Genomic DNA, 18,697 nt, shown 5'->3' with positions numbered 1-18,697 from the left:
TCGTGCTGCTCACACTTGCTCAATCACAGAGCAACAAAGGGGCGGATGCTTCTTCTGCCGCTCAGGCGGGCCATCATACTACACATATCAGCACTGACACAGCCGATTGGAAAGCTGATATATGCAATTGCTAAACACTGACACGGTTGACTGCATCCGACTTCAAATAAAGGTAAGTAGTTATTTGCCGTGTCATTTAACAACAGCTGGGGTTATGTTGTCAGAAATTAATATGATCAAAACAATCGTTACATTTGATTAGAATCACAGTGCCAATTGGGTGGTAGACGAAACTAAAGAGCATGACATGTGTGAGCGTGCTATAGCCTCCAATCAGATTTTTATGTGCCTCAGAAAGAGCTAATTTTCAGTATGTGACAAACTGCCCACAAGCAGGAGAATTATATCTGGCTAGCCAGCAGCGCCGTCCGTTCAGCACCACGGAGTTCAATCTGACTACTGCCACCGCTATAGACTACCTGTCAGACTAGCTAGCTGCAAGGAGATCCGCACCTGCGGCGCTGTCCATTCAGCACCACTGAATGTCGGACACGACCTCAGAGTTCATGCAGAAATCCAATTGATTCTACTCTCTCCAGTAGGCCTATATGACATTCAACTAAAACTAAAGGATGACTTATTTATTCTGCAAAGGAAAATAAGTTGCTTGAGGTTTAAACGTTCTCATTTATAATGTTCCCCTCCCTGATTTGTCTCTTTCTGTGTAATATCACTACAGTCATGGAGCTGGAGCACTTTGACGAGCGGGAGAAAGCCCAGAGAAATACCCGAAGAGGCTCCAGGAACAACGGGCTGCCGAGCCCCACTCACAGCGCCCACTGTAGTCTGTACAGGACCCGGACCCTGCAGTCTCTAGCCTCGGAGAAGAAGGCCAAGAAGGTCCGCTTTTATCGCAATGGAGACCGCTACTTCAAAGGGATTGTCTACGCTATTTCCCAGGACAGGTTCCGGTCTATAGATGCCCTTTTGGCTGATCTGACCCGCTCCCTGTCAGATAATGTGAACCTGCCCCAGGGGGTCCGGACCATCTACTCTATTGACGGGACCAAGAGAATATCCGGCATGGAGCAGCTGGAGGAAGGTAAGCTAACCCTTAACCTTAACCCTACCCTAAGGGTTGGGATGAGACAGTATTGAGCAGCTAACCCTAAGGGTTGGGATGAGACAGTATTGAGCAGCTAACCCTAAGGGATGGGATGAGACAGTATTGAGCAGCTAACCCTAAGGGATGGGACAGTAATGAGCAGCTAACCCTAAGGGATGGGACAGTATTGAGCAGCTAACCCTAAGGGATGAGACAGCATTTAGCAGCTAACCCTAAGGGATGGGGTGGGACAGTATTGAGCAGCTAACCCTAAGGGATGGGACAGTATTGAGCAGCTAAGCCTAAGGGATAGGATGAGACAGTATTGAGCAGCTAAGCCTAAGAGATATGATGAGACAGTATTGAGCAGCTAACCCTAAGGGATGGGATGGGACAGTATTGACCAGCTAAGCCTAAGGGATAGGATGAGACAGTATTGAGCAGCTAACCCTAAGGGATGGGATGGGACAGTATGAGCAGCTAAGCCTAAGGGATGGGATGAGACAGTATTGAGCAGCTAACCCTACGGGATGGGATGGGACAGTATTGAGCAGCTAACCCTAAGGGATGAGACAGTATTGAGCAGCTAACCCTAAAGGATGGGATGAGACAGTATTGAGCAGCTAACCCTACGGGATGGGATGGGACAGTATTTAGCAGCTAACCCTAAGGGATGAGACAGTATTGAGCAGCTAACCCTAAGGGATGGGACAGTATTGAGCAGCTAACCCTAAGGGAAGGGACAGTATTGAGCAGCTAACCCTAAGGGTTGGGATGAAACAGTATTGAGCAGCTAACCCTAAAGGATGGGATGAGACAGTATTGAGCAGCTAACCCTAAGGGAGGGGACAGTATTGAGCAGCTAACCCTAAGGGAGGGGACAGTATTGAGCAGCTAACCCTAAGGGAAGGGACAGTATTGAGCAGCTAACCCTAAGGGAGGGGACAGTATTGAGCAGCTAACCCTAAGGGATGGGACAGTATTGAGCAGCTAACCCTAAGGGATGGGACAATATTCAGCAGCTAACCCTAAGGGATGGGACAGTATTGAGGAGCTAACCCTACGGGAGGGGACAGTATTCAGCAGCTAACCCTAAGGGAGGGGACAGTATTGAGCAGCTAACCCTAAGAGAGGGGACAATATTCAGCAGCTAACCCTAAGAGAGGGGACAATATTCAGCAGCTAACCCTAAGAGAGGGGACAATATTCAGCAGCTAACCCTAAGGGAGGGGACAGTATTCAGCAGCTAACCCTAAGGGATGGGATGAGACAGTATTGAGCAGCTAACCCTAAGGGATGAGACAGTATTGAGCAGCTAACCCTAAGAGAGGGGACAATATTGAGCAGCTAACCCTAAGGGATGGGATGAGACACTATTGAGCAGCTAAGCCTAAGGGTTGGGACAGTAGAAGTCTGAGAACAAAATAAGTTGTGCATTGTTCTAGGTTTCCCACTGTACAATGAGTGACCTGTTCCAGTAGGCCTATATAGTAGGCATATAGTATATTTCCAATAGGTCTGTAAACTCTATAATCTAAATGTCATAGCTGTGTCATTATGTGGTGCATTCGGTGATGTGAGTCTATGGTTGCTGTGACCATGTCGGCCTATCTCTGTGTGTTGCCTACCTGCAGGAGAGAGCTATGTGTGTGGCTCCATAGAGTCATACAAGAAGCTGGACTACACTAAGAATGTCAACCCCAACTGGTCAGTTGGGGTGAAGACAGCTGCGGCTGCCTCTGCACGTGGCCCCCCATCCCTGGGCAGTGCCAAGGCTGGGGCCCCGGAGACCAGGGAGAGTAAGGACTTCATTCGGCCCAAACTGGTCACCATCATCCGCAGCGGGGTGAAGCCTCGTAAGGCCATCCGCATCCTCCTCAACAAGAAGACTGCCCACTCCTTTGAACAGGTTCTCTCTGACATCACAGACGCCATCAAGCTGGACTCTGGGGTTGTCAAGAGTCTGTACACCGTGGACGGGAAGCTGGTAGGTTATGAATTACAGTTGTACTAGTGAATTCACTGCCTGGTTCTCAGGCTTAGCTTCCCCCACAGACTCAGAGGGAATGGCTATAAGACAATTAGAGTTAGAAGTAGGTTTCTGGGACTCAGTCTGCTGTGTTATCATCCTTTATTAACCCAGTCAGTAGGCGTTTCAGGAGCACAGTTTCACTGAGACATTTTAACAATGAATGATCTTTAAATATTTCTGAAGTATAGCCTTTATGACCAGATGACTATATGGTTTAAATCCCATGAACACAGACCTTTAACACCTTTAACACTCTCTAGAGAGAGTAAAAAGGAGAAGTGATTCAGAGAGGCAAGTAGAGTTGGGAATCATGATGTTTAGTTGTGATAGGCCTATTAATAGTCAGTCTATCCTCTTTTATATTGGTTCTATCAAATAAACTCCGATGTAGTTTTTCTTTTTTCTCTCCTGGACGGTTTCTATGGTGATCTGGTTGCCTAGGCTGGTTGCTAAGGAACAGCCTCTGCGGCAGAGTGGTGCAGTGGGAATGTTGTCTGTGTGTGGCTCAGTGTTGCAGAACAGTGTGTATGTCAGTGCTATCGAGGAAGGCTAGAGAATGGTGCAAGGTACTCGTATGGCCCAGACATGACCGGAGATAGTAGCTGTATATTCCATCATCAGTATCATGCAGATGAAATGCATTCAGGGATTCATCTGTAATGTCTGCGGTTCACCCTGTTCATCCGGTTCAGTTTAACTTCACTGTCTTATTAAATAATGATGGTAGAATTAGAAAGTATTGACAAGAGTTCTCCAGTCACACACTTTTGGTTCAATATCATTGTTTCTCCAGTTGATGATTTATGAGGCTAATATGCTCTCTGTGCTACTAAGTGAGACAAATGGATTTCAGGTTTGGGCTATACATTACAGTTCTATACAGTGGGTATCAGGGTTGGGCTATAGAGTACAGTTCTATACAGTGGGTATCAGTGTTGGGCTATAGAGTACAGTTCTATACAGTGGGTCTCAGTATTGGGCTATAGAGTACAGTTCTATACAGTGGGTGTCAGGGTTGGGCTATAGAGTACAGTTCTATACAGTGGGTATCAGTGTTGGGCTACACAGTAGAGTACTCTACAGTTGGTTATAGTGTTGGGCTATAGAGTACAGTTCTATAAAGTGGGTTACAGGGTTGGGCTATAGAGTACAGTTCTTTACAGTGAATATCAGGGTTGGTCTACACAGTACAGTACTCTACAGTTGGTTATAGTGTTGGGCTATAGAGTACAGTTCTATACAGTGGGTTACAGGGTTGGGCTATAGAGTACAGTTCTTTACAGTGAATATCAGGGTTGGTCTACACAGTACAGTACTCTACAGTTGGTTATAGTGTTGGGCTATAGAGTACAGTTCTATACAGTGGGTAACAGGGTTGGGTTACAGAGTACAGTTCAATACAGTGGGTATCAGATTATAGGCTCTACAGTAGAGTTCTATACTGTGTAACAGGGTTGGGCTATACAGTACAGTTCTATACAGTGGGTAACAGGGTTGGGTTACAGAGTACAGTTCAATACAGTGGATATCAAGTTTGGGCTATACAGTACAGTTCTATATAGTGTGTAACAGGGTTGGGCTATACTGTGCAGTTCTATACAGTGGGTATCAGGGTTGGACCATACAGTACAGTTCTATACAGTGGGTGTCAGGGGTGGACCGTACAGTACAGTTCTATACAGTGGGTATCAGGGTTGGGCTACACAGTACAGTTCTATACAGTGGGTATCAGGGTTGGACCATACAGTACAGTTCTATACAGTGGGTGTCAGGTTTGGGCTATACAGTACAGTTCTATACAGTGCATAACAGGGTTGGGCTGTACAGTTCTAAACAGTGTGTCACAGGGTTGAGCTATAGAGTACTTGTCTATACAGTGGATATCAGGGTTGGGCTACACAGTAGAGTACTCTACAGTGGGTTACAGGGTTGGGCTATAGAGTACAGTTCTATACAGTGGGTATCAGGGTTGGGCTACACAGTAGAGTACTCTACAGAGGATTACAGTGTTGGGCTATAGAGTACAGTTCTATACAGTGGGTATCAGGGTTGGGCTACACAGTAGAGTACTCTACAGAGGATTACAGTGTTGGGCTATAGAGTACAGTTCTAAACAGTGGGTATCAGGGTAGGACCATAGAGTACAGTTGGCAAAAGGGTTGGGCAATTCAGTAGAGTTCTATACAGTTGGTAACAGGGTTGAGCTATAGAGTACATTTCTACACAGTGGGTATCAGGGTTGGGCTATAGAGTACATTTCTACACAGTGGGTATCAGGGTTGGGCTACAGAGTACATTTCTACACAGTGGGTATCAGGGTTGGGCTATAGAGTACATTTCTACACAGTGGGTATCAGGGTTGGGCTATAGAGTACATTTCTACACAGTGGGTATCAGGGTTGGGCTATAGAGTACAGTTCTATACAGTGGGTATCAGGGTTGGACCATACAGTACAGTTCTATACAGTGGGTATCAGGGTTGGGCTATAGAGTACAGTTCTATACAGTGGGTATCAGGGTTGGGCTATAGAGTACATTTCTACACTGTGGGTATCAGGGTTGGGCTATAGAGTACATTTCTACACAGTGGTCAACAGGGTTTGGCTACACAGTAAAGTTCTTTAAAGTGGGTAAAAGGGTTGGGCTAACAAGACATGTCTATACAGTTGGTACGAGGGTTGGACCATACAGTACAGTTCTATACAGTGAGTAACACGTTTGGGCTACAGAGTACAGTTCTATATAGTGGGTATCAGGGTTGGACCATAAAGTACAGTTATATACATTGTTTGTCAGGGTTGGGCTAAAAAGTTAAGTTCTATAGAGTGGGTATCAGGGTTGGGCTACACAGTGCAGTTCTATACAGTGGGTATCAGGGTTGGACCATACAGTACAGTTCTATACAGTGGGTATCACGGTTGGGCTATAAAGTAGAGTTCTATACTATAGGTATCAGGGTATGGCTACACAGTACAATTCTATACAGTGGGTATCAGGGTTGGACCATACAGTACAGTTCTATACAGTTGGTAACAGGGTTGAGCTATAGAGTACAGTTCTATACAGTGGGTATCAGGGTTGGACCGTACAGTACAGTGGGTAACAGGGTTGGACCGTACAGTACAGTGGGTAACAGGGTTGGACCGTACAGTACAGTTCTGTACAGTGGGTATCAGGGTTGGGCTATAGAGTACAGTTCTATACAGTGGATATCAGGGTTGGGCTACACAGTAGAGTACTCTACAGTGGGTTACAGTGTTGGGCTATAAAGTACAGTTCTAAACAGTGGGTATCAGGGTTGGGCTATAGAGTACAGTTCTATACAGTGGGTATCAGTGTTGGGCTATAGAGTACAGATCTATACAGTGGATATCAGGTTTGTGCTATAAAGTACAGTTCTGTACATTGGGTATCAGGGTTGGGCTCTACAGTACAGTTCTATAAAGTGGGTTACAGGGTTGGGCTATAGAGTACAGTTCTTTACGGTGGATATCAGGGTTGGTCTACACATTACAGTACTCTGCAGTTGGTTATAGTGTTGGGCTATAGAGTAAATTTATATACAGTGGGTAACAGGGTTGGGCTACAGAGTACAGTTATATACAGTGGGTATCAGGGTTGGACCATAGAGTACAGTTCTATACAGTGTTTATCAGGGTTGGTCTATAATGTATAGTTCTATACAGTGGGTGACAGGGATGAGCTATACAGTACAGTTCTATACAGTGGGTATCAGGGTTGGACCATAGAGTACAGTTCTATACAGTGTTTATCAGGGTTGGTCTATAATGTATAGTTCTATACAGTGGGTGACAGGGATGGGCTATACAGTACATTTCTATGCAGTGGGTATCAGGGTTGGACCATACAATACAGTTCTATACAGTGGGTATCAGGGTTGGACCATGCAGAACAGTTTTATACAGTGGGTATAATGCCTGGACTATAGAGTATAGTTCTGTACAGTGGGTATCTTGGTTGGATCGCACAGTACAGTTCTATACAGTGGGTGTCAGGGTTGGGCTATACAGTACAGTTCTATACAGTGGGTACCAGGGTTGGGCTACACAGTACAGTTATATACAGTGGGTGTCAGGGTTGGGCTATAGTGTACATTTCTATCCAGTGGGTAACACGGTTGGACCATACAGTACAGTTCTGTTCCGTGGTTATTAGGGTTGGGCTATAAAGTACAGTTCTACACAGTAGGTATCAGGGTTGGGCTATACAGTACAGTTCTATACAGTGGGTATCAGGGTTTGGTAATTCAGTACATTTCTACACCGTGGGTATCAGGGTTGGGCTATACAGTACAATTCTACATAGTGGGTATCAGGGTTGGGTAATTCAGTACATTTCTATACAGTGAGCAACAAGGTAGGGCTATGGAGTAAATTTCCTTACAGTGGGTCTCAGTATTGGGCTATAGAGTACAGTTCTATACAGTGGGTTTTAGGGTTGAGCTATAGAGTACAGTTCTATACAGGTGGTATCAGGGTTGGGCTATACAGTACAGTTCTATACAGTGGGTATCAGTATTGGGCTATAGAGTACAGTTCTATACAGTGGGTCTCAGTATTGGGCTATAGAGTACAGTTCTATACAGTGGGTATCAGGGTTGGGCTACACAGTATAGTTCTATACAGTGGGTATCAGGGTTGGCCTATAGAGTACAGTTCTATACAGTTTGTAACATGGTTGGGCTGTACAGTACAGTTCTATACAGTGGGTAACAGGGTTGGCTATACAGTACATTTTTATATAGTGGGTGTCAGGGTTGGACCATGCAGTACAGTTCTATAGAGTGGGAATCAGGGTTGGAACATACAGTACAGTTCTATGCAGTGGGTAAAATTGTTGGGCTACACTGTACAGTTCTATACAGTGGGTATCAGGGTTGGACCATACAGTACAGTTCTATACAGTGGGTAACAGGGTTAGGCTATAGAGTACAGTTATCTACTGTGGGTTTCAGGGTTGGACCATACAGTACAGTTCTATACAGTGGGTATCAGGTTTGGGTTAGGCCTCTCATTGGTGATTGTGCAATCAATTCACAGACATACACAAACTCACGGACATATACACACACACACGCACATGCGCGTGCGCCTCACAGCTGTGGTAGAGATGTCACTGTTGCCTGAGGCTTATTGTCTGTTGATGTTTGGCTTCAGCAGCGCTCATCTCCTAAGGTCAGATGATGCTGTTGTGTAATTACTGTTAGAAATGTGTTATTGCTGTCTTATTACTGTGCTATTACTGCACAGTAAAGCAACACCTGTTGACAATGTGCTATTTAAAGGCAATTTCTAATTGAGCCGACATCTACATTGTTTTCCACAAATGCAATATCTGCAAACATGGTGATGTAGCATTTAAAAACCTAATTGTTGACAGTGTTATACAGATTGAATCTCAGCCTTGCACTAATTTGTTTTCTGAACATCAGCTGTGAAGTTGACCTGTTGACGTGATCTGTCTGAGGTGAAAATACAACAACTTACAGCTGAGAATCCTGGACTAACGTGAGTACTGTCAGCAGAGTGGTGAATGGAGCTTTGCTTCATGTAGTGTAGCTAAGTGTCTGACTCCACAGTAACTGTGTGTTAGGGAGCTGCTACAGAGCAGTAATGGAGCTTTGCTTCATGTAGTGTAGCTAAGTGTCTGACTCCACAGTAACTGTGTGTTAGGGAGCTGCTACAGAGCAGTAATGGAGCTTTGCTTCATGTAGTGTAGCTAAGTGTCTGACTCCACAGTAACTGTGTGTTAGGGAGCTGCTACAGAGCAGTAATGGAGCTTTGCTTCATGTAGTGTAGCTAAGTGTCTGACTCCACAGTAACTGTGTGTTAGGGAGCTGCTACAGAGCAGTAATGGAGCTTTGCTTCATGTAGTGTAGCTAAGTGTCTGACTCCACAGTAACTGTGTGTTAGGGAGCTGCTACAGAGCAGTAATGGAGCGATGTACAGTTGTGCTGACTTCCCGTCTGAAGCCATTCATAATTCATCTCCTCCACTGCAGCTGCAGGCTGTGTCTCAAATGATACCCTATTCCCAATATAGTGCACTACTTTCCATTTGGGATGCAGTTGTAGTAATATAGCAGCCAGCGGGAACTTCTCAGCGCTTCATAAACACCCAGTGTGATTTACATACGGGTTATAAGCTCATTTCAGACATTGATTAGTGTTACTGCAGAGTTACATTGACATTTTGTTACTGATTGCTACTGTAATCATATTCAACCTGACGACTACTTGTACATGCTATTGATATGAATACATTCCCTCTCCCCTCCACACGCCTCTCTGATAATGGACATTCCTGCTTGACATACTGTAGCAGTCTGTCTAATGTCTCTCAATAATGAATGAACAGATCTAAGACAGATACTAGCCTCTCTCTGAAACAGCTTGTCAGTAGCCTGAAACAGCCTGCCAATAGCCTTTCTTAAAACATTACATTTAAGTAATTTAGCAGACACTCTTAATTGGGTTTAAGTGACTTGCTTAAGGGCACATCAACTGATTTTTCAGCTAGTCTGCTCCGGGATTCGAACCAGAAACCTTTTGGTTAATGGCCAAACGCTGTTATCCACCCTACAGCCTCTCAGTAGCTTGTTTCTTGTACAGCCTGTCAGTAGCTTGTCTCTGAAAAGGTCTGTCTCTGAAACCACCTGTCTCTGGAAAAGCCTGTCTTTGAGTGGGAGGCATTTAATTCCAGTGGTAATGTTGTAGCTATGAATCAGTATTTTTCTTGTACATGCATTAAGGCTGTAGGCCTATATGACTGTATGGGAGGAGGAAGGAGGAGAAGGTTGGGGAGGGTGTAGACGGGGAGCAAGAAAGGAGATGGGGAGGGGGGATCAGGGAGAGAGGAGAAGGGATATGGGGGAGGGGTGAGGAGGTGGGAGAAGTGGGGAGTGGAGAGAGAGGAGAGGGTGAGGCTGGGAGGGTGATAACAGGAAGGGGGAGAGTTGGTGAGGAGAGGGGGTGAAGACTAGTTGTTTGTGGTATCCTTGTTCCAGGTGACTGACAGTGTCTAGCTGTCTGTCTGTTCCAGGTGACATGCCTTCAGGACTTCTTTGGTGATGACGACATCTTTATGGCCTGTGGTCCAGAGAAGTTTCGCTACCAAGATGACTTCCTCTTAGATGAGAGTGGTGAGATAATTATAATAACAGTACCATAACATTTAAATTAGAATTTCATTGGAGTAATTAGTGTGTGTGTGTACTGTAGATGTTTATGTGTGTGTGTGGTATCTGACAGTGTCCTCTCCCTCCAGAGTGTAGGGTGGTGAAGTCGACGTCATACGGTCGGATCTCCTCTCTGCTGGGACGCTACTCACCCAGAGGAGGAGGCTCACCCAGAGGAGGAGGCTCACGCCGAAGCTCAGGCTCAGGTATGGCCCTGTGAGTGTGTATGTGTTTTTGTGCGTGCATGCATAAGTAATTAATCTGCAGAATCAACAACTTTTTTAGCAATGTATTTGTCCTTCTTATCAGCAACCAACTGAGTGAGTGTCACGTCCTGACCTTAGAGATCCTTTTTATGTCTCTGTTTTGGTTGGTCAGGGTGTTAGTTTGGGTGGGCATTCTATGTCTGGTGTTCTATGTTGTCCTTGCAGCTGTCTATCATTGTCTCTGATTGAGAATCATATTTAGGTAGCCTGTTCCCACCTGTGTTTGTGGGTGGTTGTTTCCGGTTTAGTGTTTGTGTCACCTTTGAGGACTGTGCGTTTGTCGTGTTTGTTGTTTTGTTTAGTGTTGCATATTTTATTAAATGATATGGACACTTACCACGCTGCACCTTGGTCCTCTTCTTCTCCTCCAGACGACAAGCGTTACAGAGAGGAGTGTTTTTCTATAACCTCTAACCTCTTGTGTCTGTACTGTAGCCAATGGGACAGTAGGCAGTCAGCTGTCGACTCCTCGATCTGGGAAGTCCTCCAGCCCCTCTCCTACCAGTCCTGCCAGCCTCCGACGACACAGGGTAGGACCACACAATGCTTTACTAATATAATCACAACGCTTTAACATAGGCCTAGATTCAATCAGATCAAGCGTTAACCGGTGATAGCCGGCACCCACATAGCTAATGTTTTGGGCGGTGTCGGAGGTATAACTGCATTGGAGCTGTCAAATCGGTGAGATGCTGCTCTTGATCATTGTTACAAAGCCACACCCGTCCCACTCCCATTAGAAGTTCAGAACGAGAAAGTGTAGTCTATAGGTTACAATTTGAAAATCATTAAAATCATTATTAAAAATGAATTAGGATTTTTATCAGCCTATATCTATACAAGGTATAGATTACACGTCACATTCCAGTGTTTGAACTTGTAAACAAGGCTGCATGGGATTTCTCTTAACTTAATGCGACTCTGTGCAGCCAATGGCAATGTTCGCTTTAGATATAATTCCAGAAGCTTGTGGATTTCACAGCTCTAAAGCAGTTCCACCTCTGACACCGCCAAAACAACGCTATGTGGATGTCGGCTAAAATGAATCTGATTGAACAGAGCCCATAGCCTCCTATAGATAGTCACCTATATTTATATTTAGACACCCCTATATTTTTTTATTTTACCTTTATTTAGCTAGGCAAGTCAGTTAAGAACACATTTTTATTTACAATGACAGCCTAGGAACAGTGGGTTAACTGCCTTGTTCAGGGGCAGAACGACAGATGTTTTACTTGTCAGCTCGGGGATTTGATCTCGCAACCTTTCGGTTACTGGCCCAACGCTCTAACCACTAGGCTACCTGCTGCCCCCTATATATAGTCCCCCATAGATGGCCTGCTATAGATAGTCTCCTATATATAGTCCCCTATATATATCCCCCTTTAGATAGTCCCCTATTGATAGTCCCCTTTAGATAGTCCCCTATATATAGTCCCCTTTAGATAGTCCCCTATATATAGTCCCCTGTTGATAGTCCCCTATATATAGTCCCCTTAAGATAGTCCCCTATATATAGTCCCCCTATAGATAGTATCCTATATATAGGCCCCTATAGATAAGCCCCTATTGATAACCCCCTATATATAGTCCCCTAGTGATAGCCCCTATATATATATCCCCCTTTAGATAGTCCCCTATTGATAGTCCCCTTTAGATAGTCCCTTATTGATAGTCCCCTTTAGATAGTCCCCTTTAGATAGTCCCCTATTGATAGTCCCCTATATATAGTCCTCTTAAGATAGTCCCCTGTTGATAGTCCCCTGTTGATAGTCCCCTATATATAGTCCCCTGTAGATGGCCCCCTATATATTGTCCCCTTTAGATAGTCCCCTATAGATAGTCTATAGATGCCCAAACTGTCAACATTCATGTGTTCAAAAAGCATTTATGATCTCTCCGTGCCTCAGGGGTCCCAACACAGTGGCTCATCCCTGTCTCTAGCCTCCACCAAGGTGTGTAGCTCCATGGATGAGGGAGACGGAGCAGGAAGTGAAGGTAGTAGAGAGGACGTGCTGTATACATGTTTAAGGGCAGCTTTCCATTGAGCATGCTCTAGAAGGCATTGGATGTGTCCCAAATTGCAGCCTATTCCCTTTATAGTGAACTGTTTTGACCAATACAGAAAAAGTCAGTAAACAAAGTAAGTAAAAGTAGTACACTGTATAGGGGATAGGGTGCCTATTGTACAGAGACTTAGGCCTAGGTGCAATCCGTATCGCGGAAGTTCAGGGCTATAGCGTGACTGACATTTAAAGGCAATGTTCGAGGAGACTGAATTTACGGTAAACGCTGCATTTGTAGGCTCAATTGGAAATTACTTTTACATTTATATTGGGCTATAGTGCTGATCTTCCGCGATACAGATTGAATCTAGCTCTTATTAATCTGGGGACTGTGGAGTGGAGAGTGCAGTAACAGACATAACCGAACTCTCCTGCTTGCCTGGTTTGATAGCGGAGCTGAACCTGCTGAGTGATGAATGTCCCTCCGTCCCTCCGTCCATCGCTGAGAGGTACAAGGTGGGGAGGACTTTAGGTGACGGCACCTTTGCTGTTGTCAGAGAGTGTGTGGAGAGATGTACGGGCAGAGAATACGCCCTGAAGATCATCAACAAAGTCAAATGTAGGGGAAAGGTAAGAACTACTCCTGTTTCGGCCCAGTTATACCGAAAGCTACAGAGTAGTAGGGAATTGCAGAGCTCTCTTTTTGTGGGTGTATCTTCGACATATGTCACATTCGCTAATAGCCTATCCAGCAGGATGTCAAAGCTAGCTAGTGAGACCCTACCTCTTCTGATCGGTTATCGAGCTCAGCTCATAGTAGCTGACCGATAAGTCACATGAGTTTCCTCATGTCTTCTCCCCCTATTGAAAATGACTGCATGGTCTCCAGTAGTTTGATAGTAGTAGTAGTATTATTATATTATTTTTACCTGCACTACAGTACTATTAAGCTACTATTAACATCTGTAACCTGACCGCTACTTGATGTTATTCCCCAGGAACACATGATCCAGAACGAGGTCTCCATCCTCCGTCGTGTCAAACATCCCAACATTGTCCTGCTGATCGAGGAAATGGACACCTACAGCGAGCTTTACCTGGTCATGGAGCTGGTCAAGGTGAGTTGACAGAACAGTTAGACGAACAGAATAGATTTGGAGACAGGTTTAGAGAGGGAAACAGAGGAAGGGGAACAGACAGTCAGCTGAGTGGTCTGGAGCTTAGACCAGCTGGTCAAGATGAGCTGTACCTGGTCAGGTGTTTCATAGATTACACCCTGTTATGGATAGAGTCATGCAGGTCAACACTGTTCATTACAACTCTTCGTGTTGTGAGGTGTAATGTGTGTATGATCCACAGGGGGGTGACCTATTTGATTCCATCACCTCCTCTAATAAATACACAGAGAGAGATGCAAGTGGAATGATATATAACCTGGCCAGTGCCATCAAGTACCTGCACAGCCTCAACATCGTACACAGAGACATCAAACCTGAGAACCTGCTGGTGAGCGTGTGTACATGAGGTTTTTGAGTGTTTGTTTATTTATTTATGTTTATACACTACCGGTCAAACGTTTTAGAACACTTACTCATTCAAGGGTTTTTCTTTATTTTTACATTGTAGAATAATAGTGAAGACATCAAAACTATGAAATAACACATATGGAATGATGTAGTAACCAAAAAAGTGTTAAACAAATATTTTTGTTATTTTATATTTGAGATTCTTCAAAGTAGCCACCCTTTGCCTTGATGACAGCTTTGCACACTCTTGGCATTCTCTCAACCAGCTTCACCTGGAATGCTTTTCCAACAGTCTTGAAGGAGTTCCCACATATACTGAGCACTTGGCTCCGTTTCCTTCACTCTGCGGTCTGACTCATCCCAAACCATCTCAATTTGTTTCAGGTTGGGGGATTGTGGAGGCCAGGTCATCTAATGCAGCACTCCATCACTCTCCTTCTTGGTAAAATAGCCCTTACGCAGCCTGGAGGTGTGTTGGGTCATTGTCCTGTTGAAAAACAAATGATAGTCCCACTAAGCCCAAACCAGATAGGATGGCATATCGCTGTAGAATGCTGTTGTAGCCATGCTGGTTAAGTGTGCCTTGAATTCTAAATAAATCACAGACAGTGTCACCAGCAAAGCACCCCCACACCATAACACCTCCTCCTCCATGCTTTACGGTGGGAAATACACATGCGGAGATCATCCGCTCTCCCACACCACGTCTCACAAAGACATGAACAAAAAATCTCCAATTTGGACTCCAGACCAAAGGACAAATTTCCACCGGTCTAATGTCCATTGCTTGTGTTTCTTGGCCCAAGCAAGTCTCTTCTTCTTAATGTTGTCCTTTAGTAGTGGTTTCTTTGCAGTAATTCGACCATGAAGGCCTGATTCACACAATCTCCTCTGAACAGTTATTTGAACTCTGTGAAGCAGAATCGTAACTCTAATGAACTTATACTCTGCAGCAGAGGTAACACTGGGTCTTCCTTTCCTGGGCGGTCCTCATGAGAGCCAGTTTCATCATAGCGCTTGATGGGTTTTGCGACTGCACTTGAAGAAACTTACCAAATAGGCTATCTTCTGTATACCCCCCCCCCCCACACACACACACACACACACACACACACACACACACACACACACACACACACACACACACACACACACACACACACACACACACACACACACACACACACACACACACACACACACACACACACACACACACACACACACACACACACCTTGTCACAACACAACTGATTGGCTGAAACGCATTAAGAAGGAAAGAAATTCCACAAACTAACTTTTAAAAAGGCACACTTGTTAAGTGAATTGCATTCAAGGTGACTACCTCATGAAGCTGGTTGGGACACTCTTCTGCCAAGAGTGTGCAAAGCTGTCATCAAGGCAAAGGGTGGCTATTTGAAGAATCTCAAATATAAAATATATTTTAATTTGTTTAACACTTTTTTGGTTACTACATGATTCCATATGTGTTATTTCATGGTTTTGATGTCTTCACTATTATTCTACAATGTAGAACATAGTAAAAATAAAGAAAAACCCTTGAATGAGTAAAACTAAATATAGCCGGGATTCAATGCAAGGTGTGATATAATGTGGCACACCACTCAATGCACCTTTTAAACGCCTGAAGTTCAGGAAAATCGCATTTATGGTAAACGCTACACATGTCGACTCAACCATGAATTACTTTTAAAAGTCTGTAACGAGTCACTGTGTGTCCCAGGTGTATGAGCACCAGGATGGTAGTAAGTCTCTGAAGTTGGGAGACTTTGGCTTGGCTAGCCTGGTGGATGGACTCCTCTACCTGGTCTGTGGCACCCCCACCTATGTAGCACCTGAGATCATCGCTGAGACAGGGTACGTCTATGTGTGACAGGTGTGTGACAAGGGTTTGTGTGTTGTCCTCTGACAGGAGTGTGTATTCTCATCTGACAGGTGTGTGTGTTGTCCCCTGACAGGTACGGGCTGAAGGTTGATATCTGGGCAGCTGGAGTGATCACATACATCCTGCTGTGTGGCTTCCCTCCCTTCAGTGGGTCTGTGGTGCTCTATGATACCTAGCTAGACAATACCATTATAACCCTTCAGTGGGTCTGTGCTGCTCTATGATACCTAGCTAGACAATACCATTATAACCCTTCAGTGGGTCTGTGCTGCTCTATGATACCTAGCTAGACAATACCATTATAACCCTTCAGTGGGTCTGTGCTGCTCTATGATACCTAGCTAGACAATACCATTATAACCCTTCAGTGGGTCTGTGCTGCTCTATGATACCTAGCTAGACAATACCATTATAACCCTTCAGTGGGTCTGTGCTGCTCTATGATACCTAGCTAGACAATACCATTATAACCCTTCAGTGGGTCTGTGCTGCTCTATGATACCTAGCTAGACAATACCATTATAACCCTTCAGTGGGTCTGTGCTGCTCTATGATACCTAGCTAGACAATACCATTATAACCCTTCAGTGGGTCAGTACTGCTCTATGATACCTAGCTAGACAATACCATTATAACCCTTCAGTGGGTCTGTGGTGCTCTATGATACCTAGCTAGACAATACCATTATAACCCTTCAGTGGGTCTGTGCTGCTCTATGATACCTAGCTAGACAATACCATTATAACCCTTCAGTGGGTCTGTGCTGCTCTATGATACCTAGCTAGACAATACCATTATAACCCTTCAGTGGGTCTGTGCTGCTCTATGATACCTAGCTAGACAATACCATTATAACCCTTCAGTGGGTCTGTGCTGCTCTATGTCTTACTCTCTAGCTCAATGCACTAGACTACCGACAATAAGCTGTCTAAAGGCATTTTCCCAGACATTTGTGGAGATCACATTCATAGTAAAAGCTTCTCATGTTGGCTGAAGCGTAAATTACCTTTTAAAGTCAGTTTTAGTCTGCTGCGCTATAACGCGCCTTGCATTGAATCCTGGCCATAGTATTTCAGCATACCCAGATAGACGATAACATTATAATACTGATGATGATAATGACATGAGACTTGCTGTTGTTTTTGTCAAGGAGCAGTGAGGACCAGGAGATTCTGTTGGACCAGATTCTAACGGGACAACTAGACTTCCCTTCACCGTCCTGGGACAACGTGTCTGTCACTGCTAAGGTTGGTCTATGGTTTAATGCCTTCACTTAGTGACAAAACATTTTAATTCAAATAAATAAATAAACAAGCTGTTTGATTGATTTACTGTAGGAGCTGATCACAGGGATGCTGCAGATGAAAGTGGAACAGAGATACACAGCTCTGCAGGTTCTGGATCACCCCTGGGTCAATGTGAGTAACTAGAACTTAGTACATAGAACATACATATGGTAGGTGTGTGTGTGTGTGTGTGTTGGTTGACCAGGTTCTGTTTGTGTTCCAGGATGATGGGCGATTAGTGAACGACCAGCAGCTGTCTGTGGCTGGGAAGATTAAGAAACACTTCAACACTGGTCCTAAAGCCTGCAGCACCACTGCTGGAGTGTCTGTTATCAGAGTAAGGATTCCTCTTAGTCATTCTTACTCAAGGCTGTGTAGGTGTTTAGGACTGTTTAGAATGTGTACAGCCCAAAACATTAGGTTCTTCACATGTAACTCTGACATCTAATGCATGTCCTCTTCTACCTCATCTCCCTCTCTCTACCTCTCTCCCTCTTCTCTCTTTCTCTGCCTCTCTCCTCGCTCCTGATTCTCTCTCTTTGCCCCTCTCTCCCCCTATCTCTTTCTCTCTTTGTTTTCTTTCTCCCTCCTCTCTCGCCCCCTTCTCTCTCCCCCTCTCTTATCTCTCCCTCTCTCCTCTCTCCCTTTCAGACCACCCCTCTTGATAAGGAGCGGCAGGTTTTCAGACTAAGACACCAGCAGGGTGTGAGGTTGAAGTCCCTCCCCCGCCTCCAGCCCCATCCCCAACCAACTGGCTTCCCCACTAGCGCCAGCCAAAGCTCCAACAACCCTGCCCTTTCTCCCGCTGATTTCACTTCAGAGTCAGAAGATTATTCCCCCAGCCCCTCCCCCACCTCCCCTAGCTCCGCTGACACCGTCCGCTCCCCCACCTCCCCCTTCTAGACTTCTAGACCCCGAAGGAAGAGAGAGGGGAGAAGAGGATGGAAAGAGAACGAGGAAGGACAGGGGGCACGCATCCCTCTACTAACACTAGCCCATGACCCTGTATTCACAACGACAGTCTGTCAAGATGCCTGCCAATTACTTAAACATTGATTTGCCATTCCGGCTATATTGTCAGTTAACTCTAAGATTCACTGGGGTCAGAGCCATACACAGAAATCAGTTAGGGTGGGGTTAGGGTTAAAGGTTAGAGGTTAGGGTCAAGGTTAAAGGTGTATTCTGGATGGGTTCTGCTCTGGCCCTGAGAGGTTACTAAGGCAGAGAATCTGTATCGTCTTATCTTTTCTAAGACACCACACAGACATACAGTAGTTAAGCCTTTTTTCAGCAAACACTGACTACTCATCCGCTGAAGTCCCCTGGTGTTGGGAGATGAGTACTGCAGGGCAACCAACCTGCTAACACAACAA

The 18,697-nt window shown here is 44.9% G+C and overlaps 1 protein-coding gene across 1 annotated transcript; it reads left to right on the top strand.

The window, feature by feature from the left end:
* The first annotated feature begins 741 nt into the window (after positions 1-741).
* LOC120018584 (serine/threonine-protein kinase DCLK1-like) lies at positions 742-18,227 on the top strand. The gene is made up of 15 exons (XM_038961796.1): positions 742-1,102; positions 2,740-3,092; positions 10,199-10,298; positions 10,424-10,540; positions 11,036-11,130; positions 12,511-12,598; positions 13,058-13,236; positions 13,605-13,724; positions 13,966-14,112; positions 15,877-16,010; positions 16,112-16,189; positions 17,189-17,285; positions 17,376-17,456; positions 17,548-17,661; positions 17,976-18,227. The coding sequence occupies exons 1-15, from the start codon at positions 742-744 to the stop codon at positions 18,225-18,227; spliced, it is 2,316 nt and encodes a 771-aa protein (XP_038817724.1).
* The last annotated feature ends 470 nt before the right edge of the window (positions 18,228-18,697 follow it).

The sequence above is a fragment of the Salvelinus namaycush genome, chromosome 23 (genome assembly GCF_016432855.1).
Source record: "Salvelinus namaycush isolate Seneca chromosome 23, SaNama_1.0, whole genome shotgun sequence".
Lineage (NCBI taxonomy): Eukaryota > Metazoa > Chordata > Actinopteri > Salmoniformes > Salmonidae > Salvelinus > Salvelinus namaycush.
The sequence above is the reverse complement of the archived record's forward strand: the minus strand, read 5'-3'. Positions and strand labels throughout refer to the sequence as shown.

What these genes read in the sequence shown, in the direction of transcription:
- LOC120018584 (XM_038961796.1), top strand. Translation starts at nt 742, where the DNA reads ATGGAGCTGGAGCACTTTGACGAGCGGGAGAAAGCCCAGAGAAATACC. An exon ending in CCAGCCTCCGACGACACAGG is followed by an intron (nt 11,131 to 12,510) that starts GTAGGACCACAC and finishes TCCGTGCCTCAG; the next exon opens with GGGTCCCAACACAGTGGCTC. An exon ending in CTGGAGTGTCTGTTATCAGA is followed by an intron (nt 17,662 to 17,975) that starts GTAAGGATTCCT and finishes TCTCCCTTTCAG; the next exon opens with ACCACCCCTCTTGATAAGGA.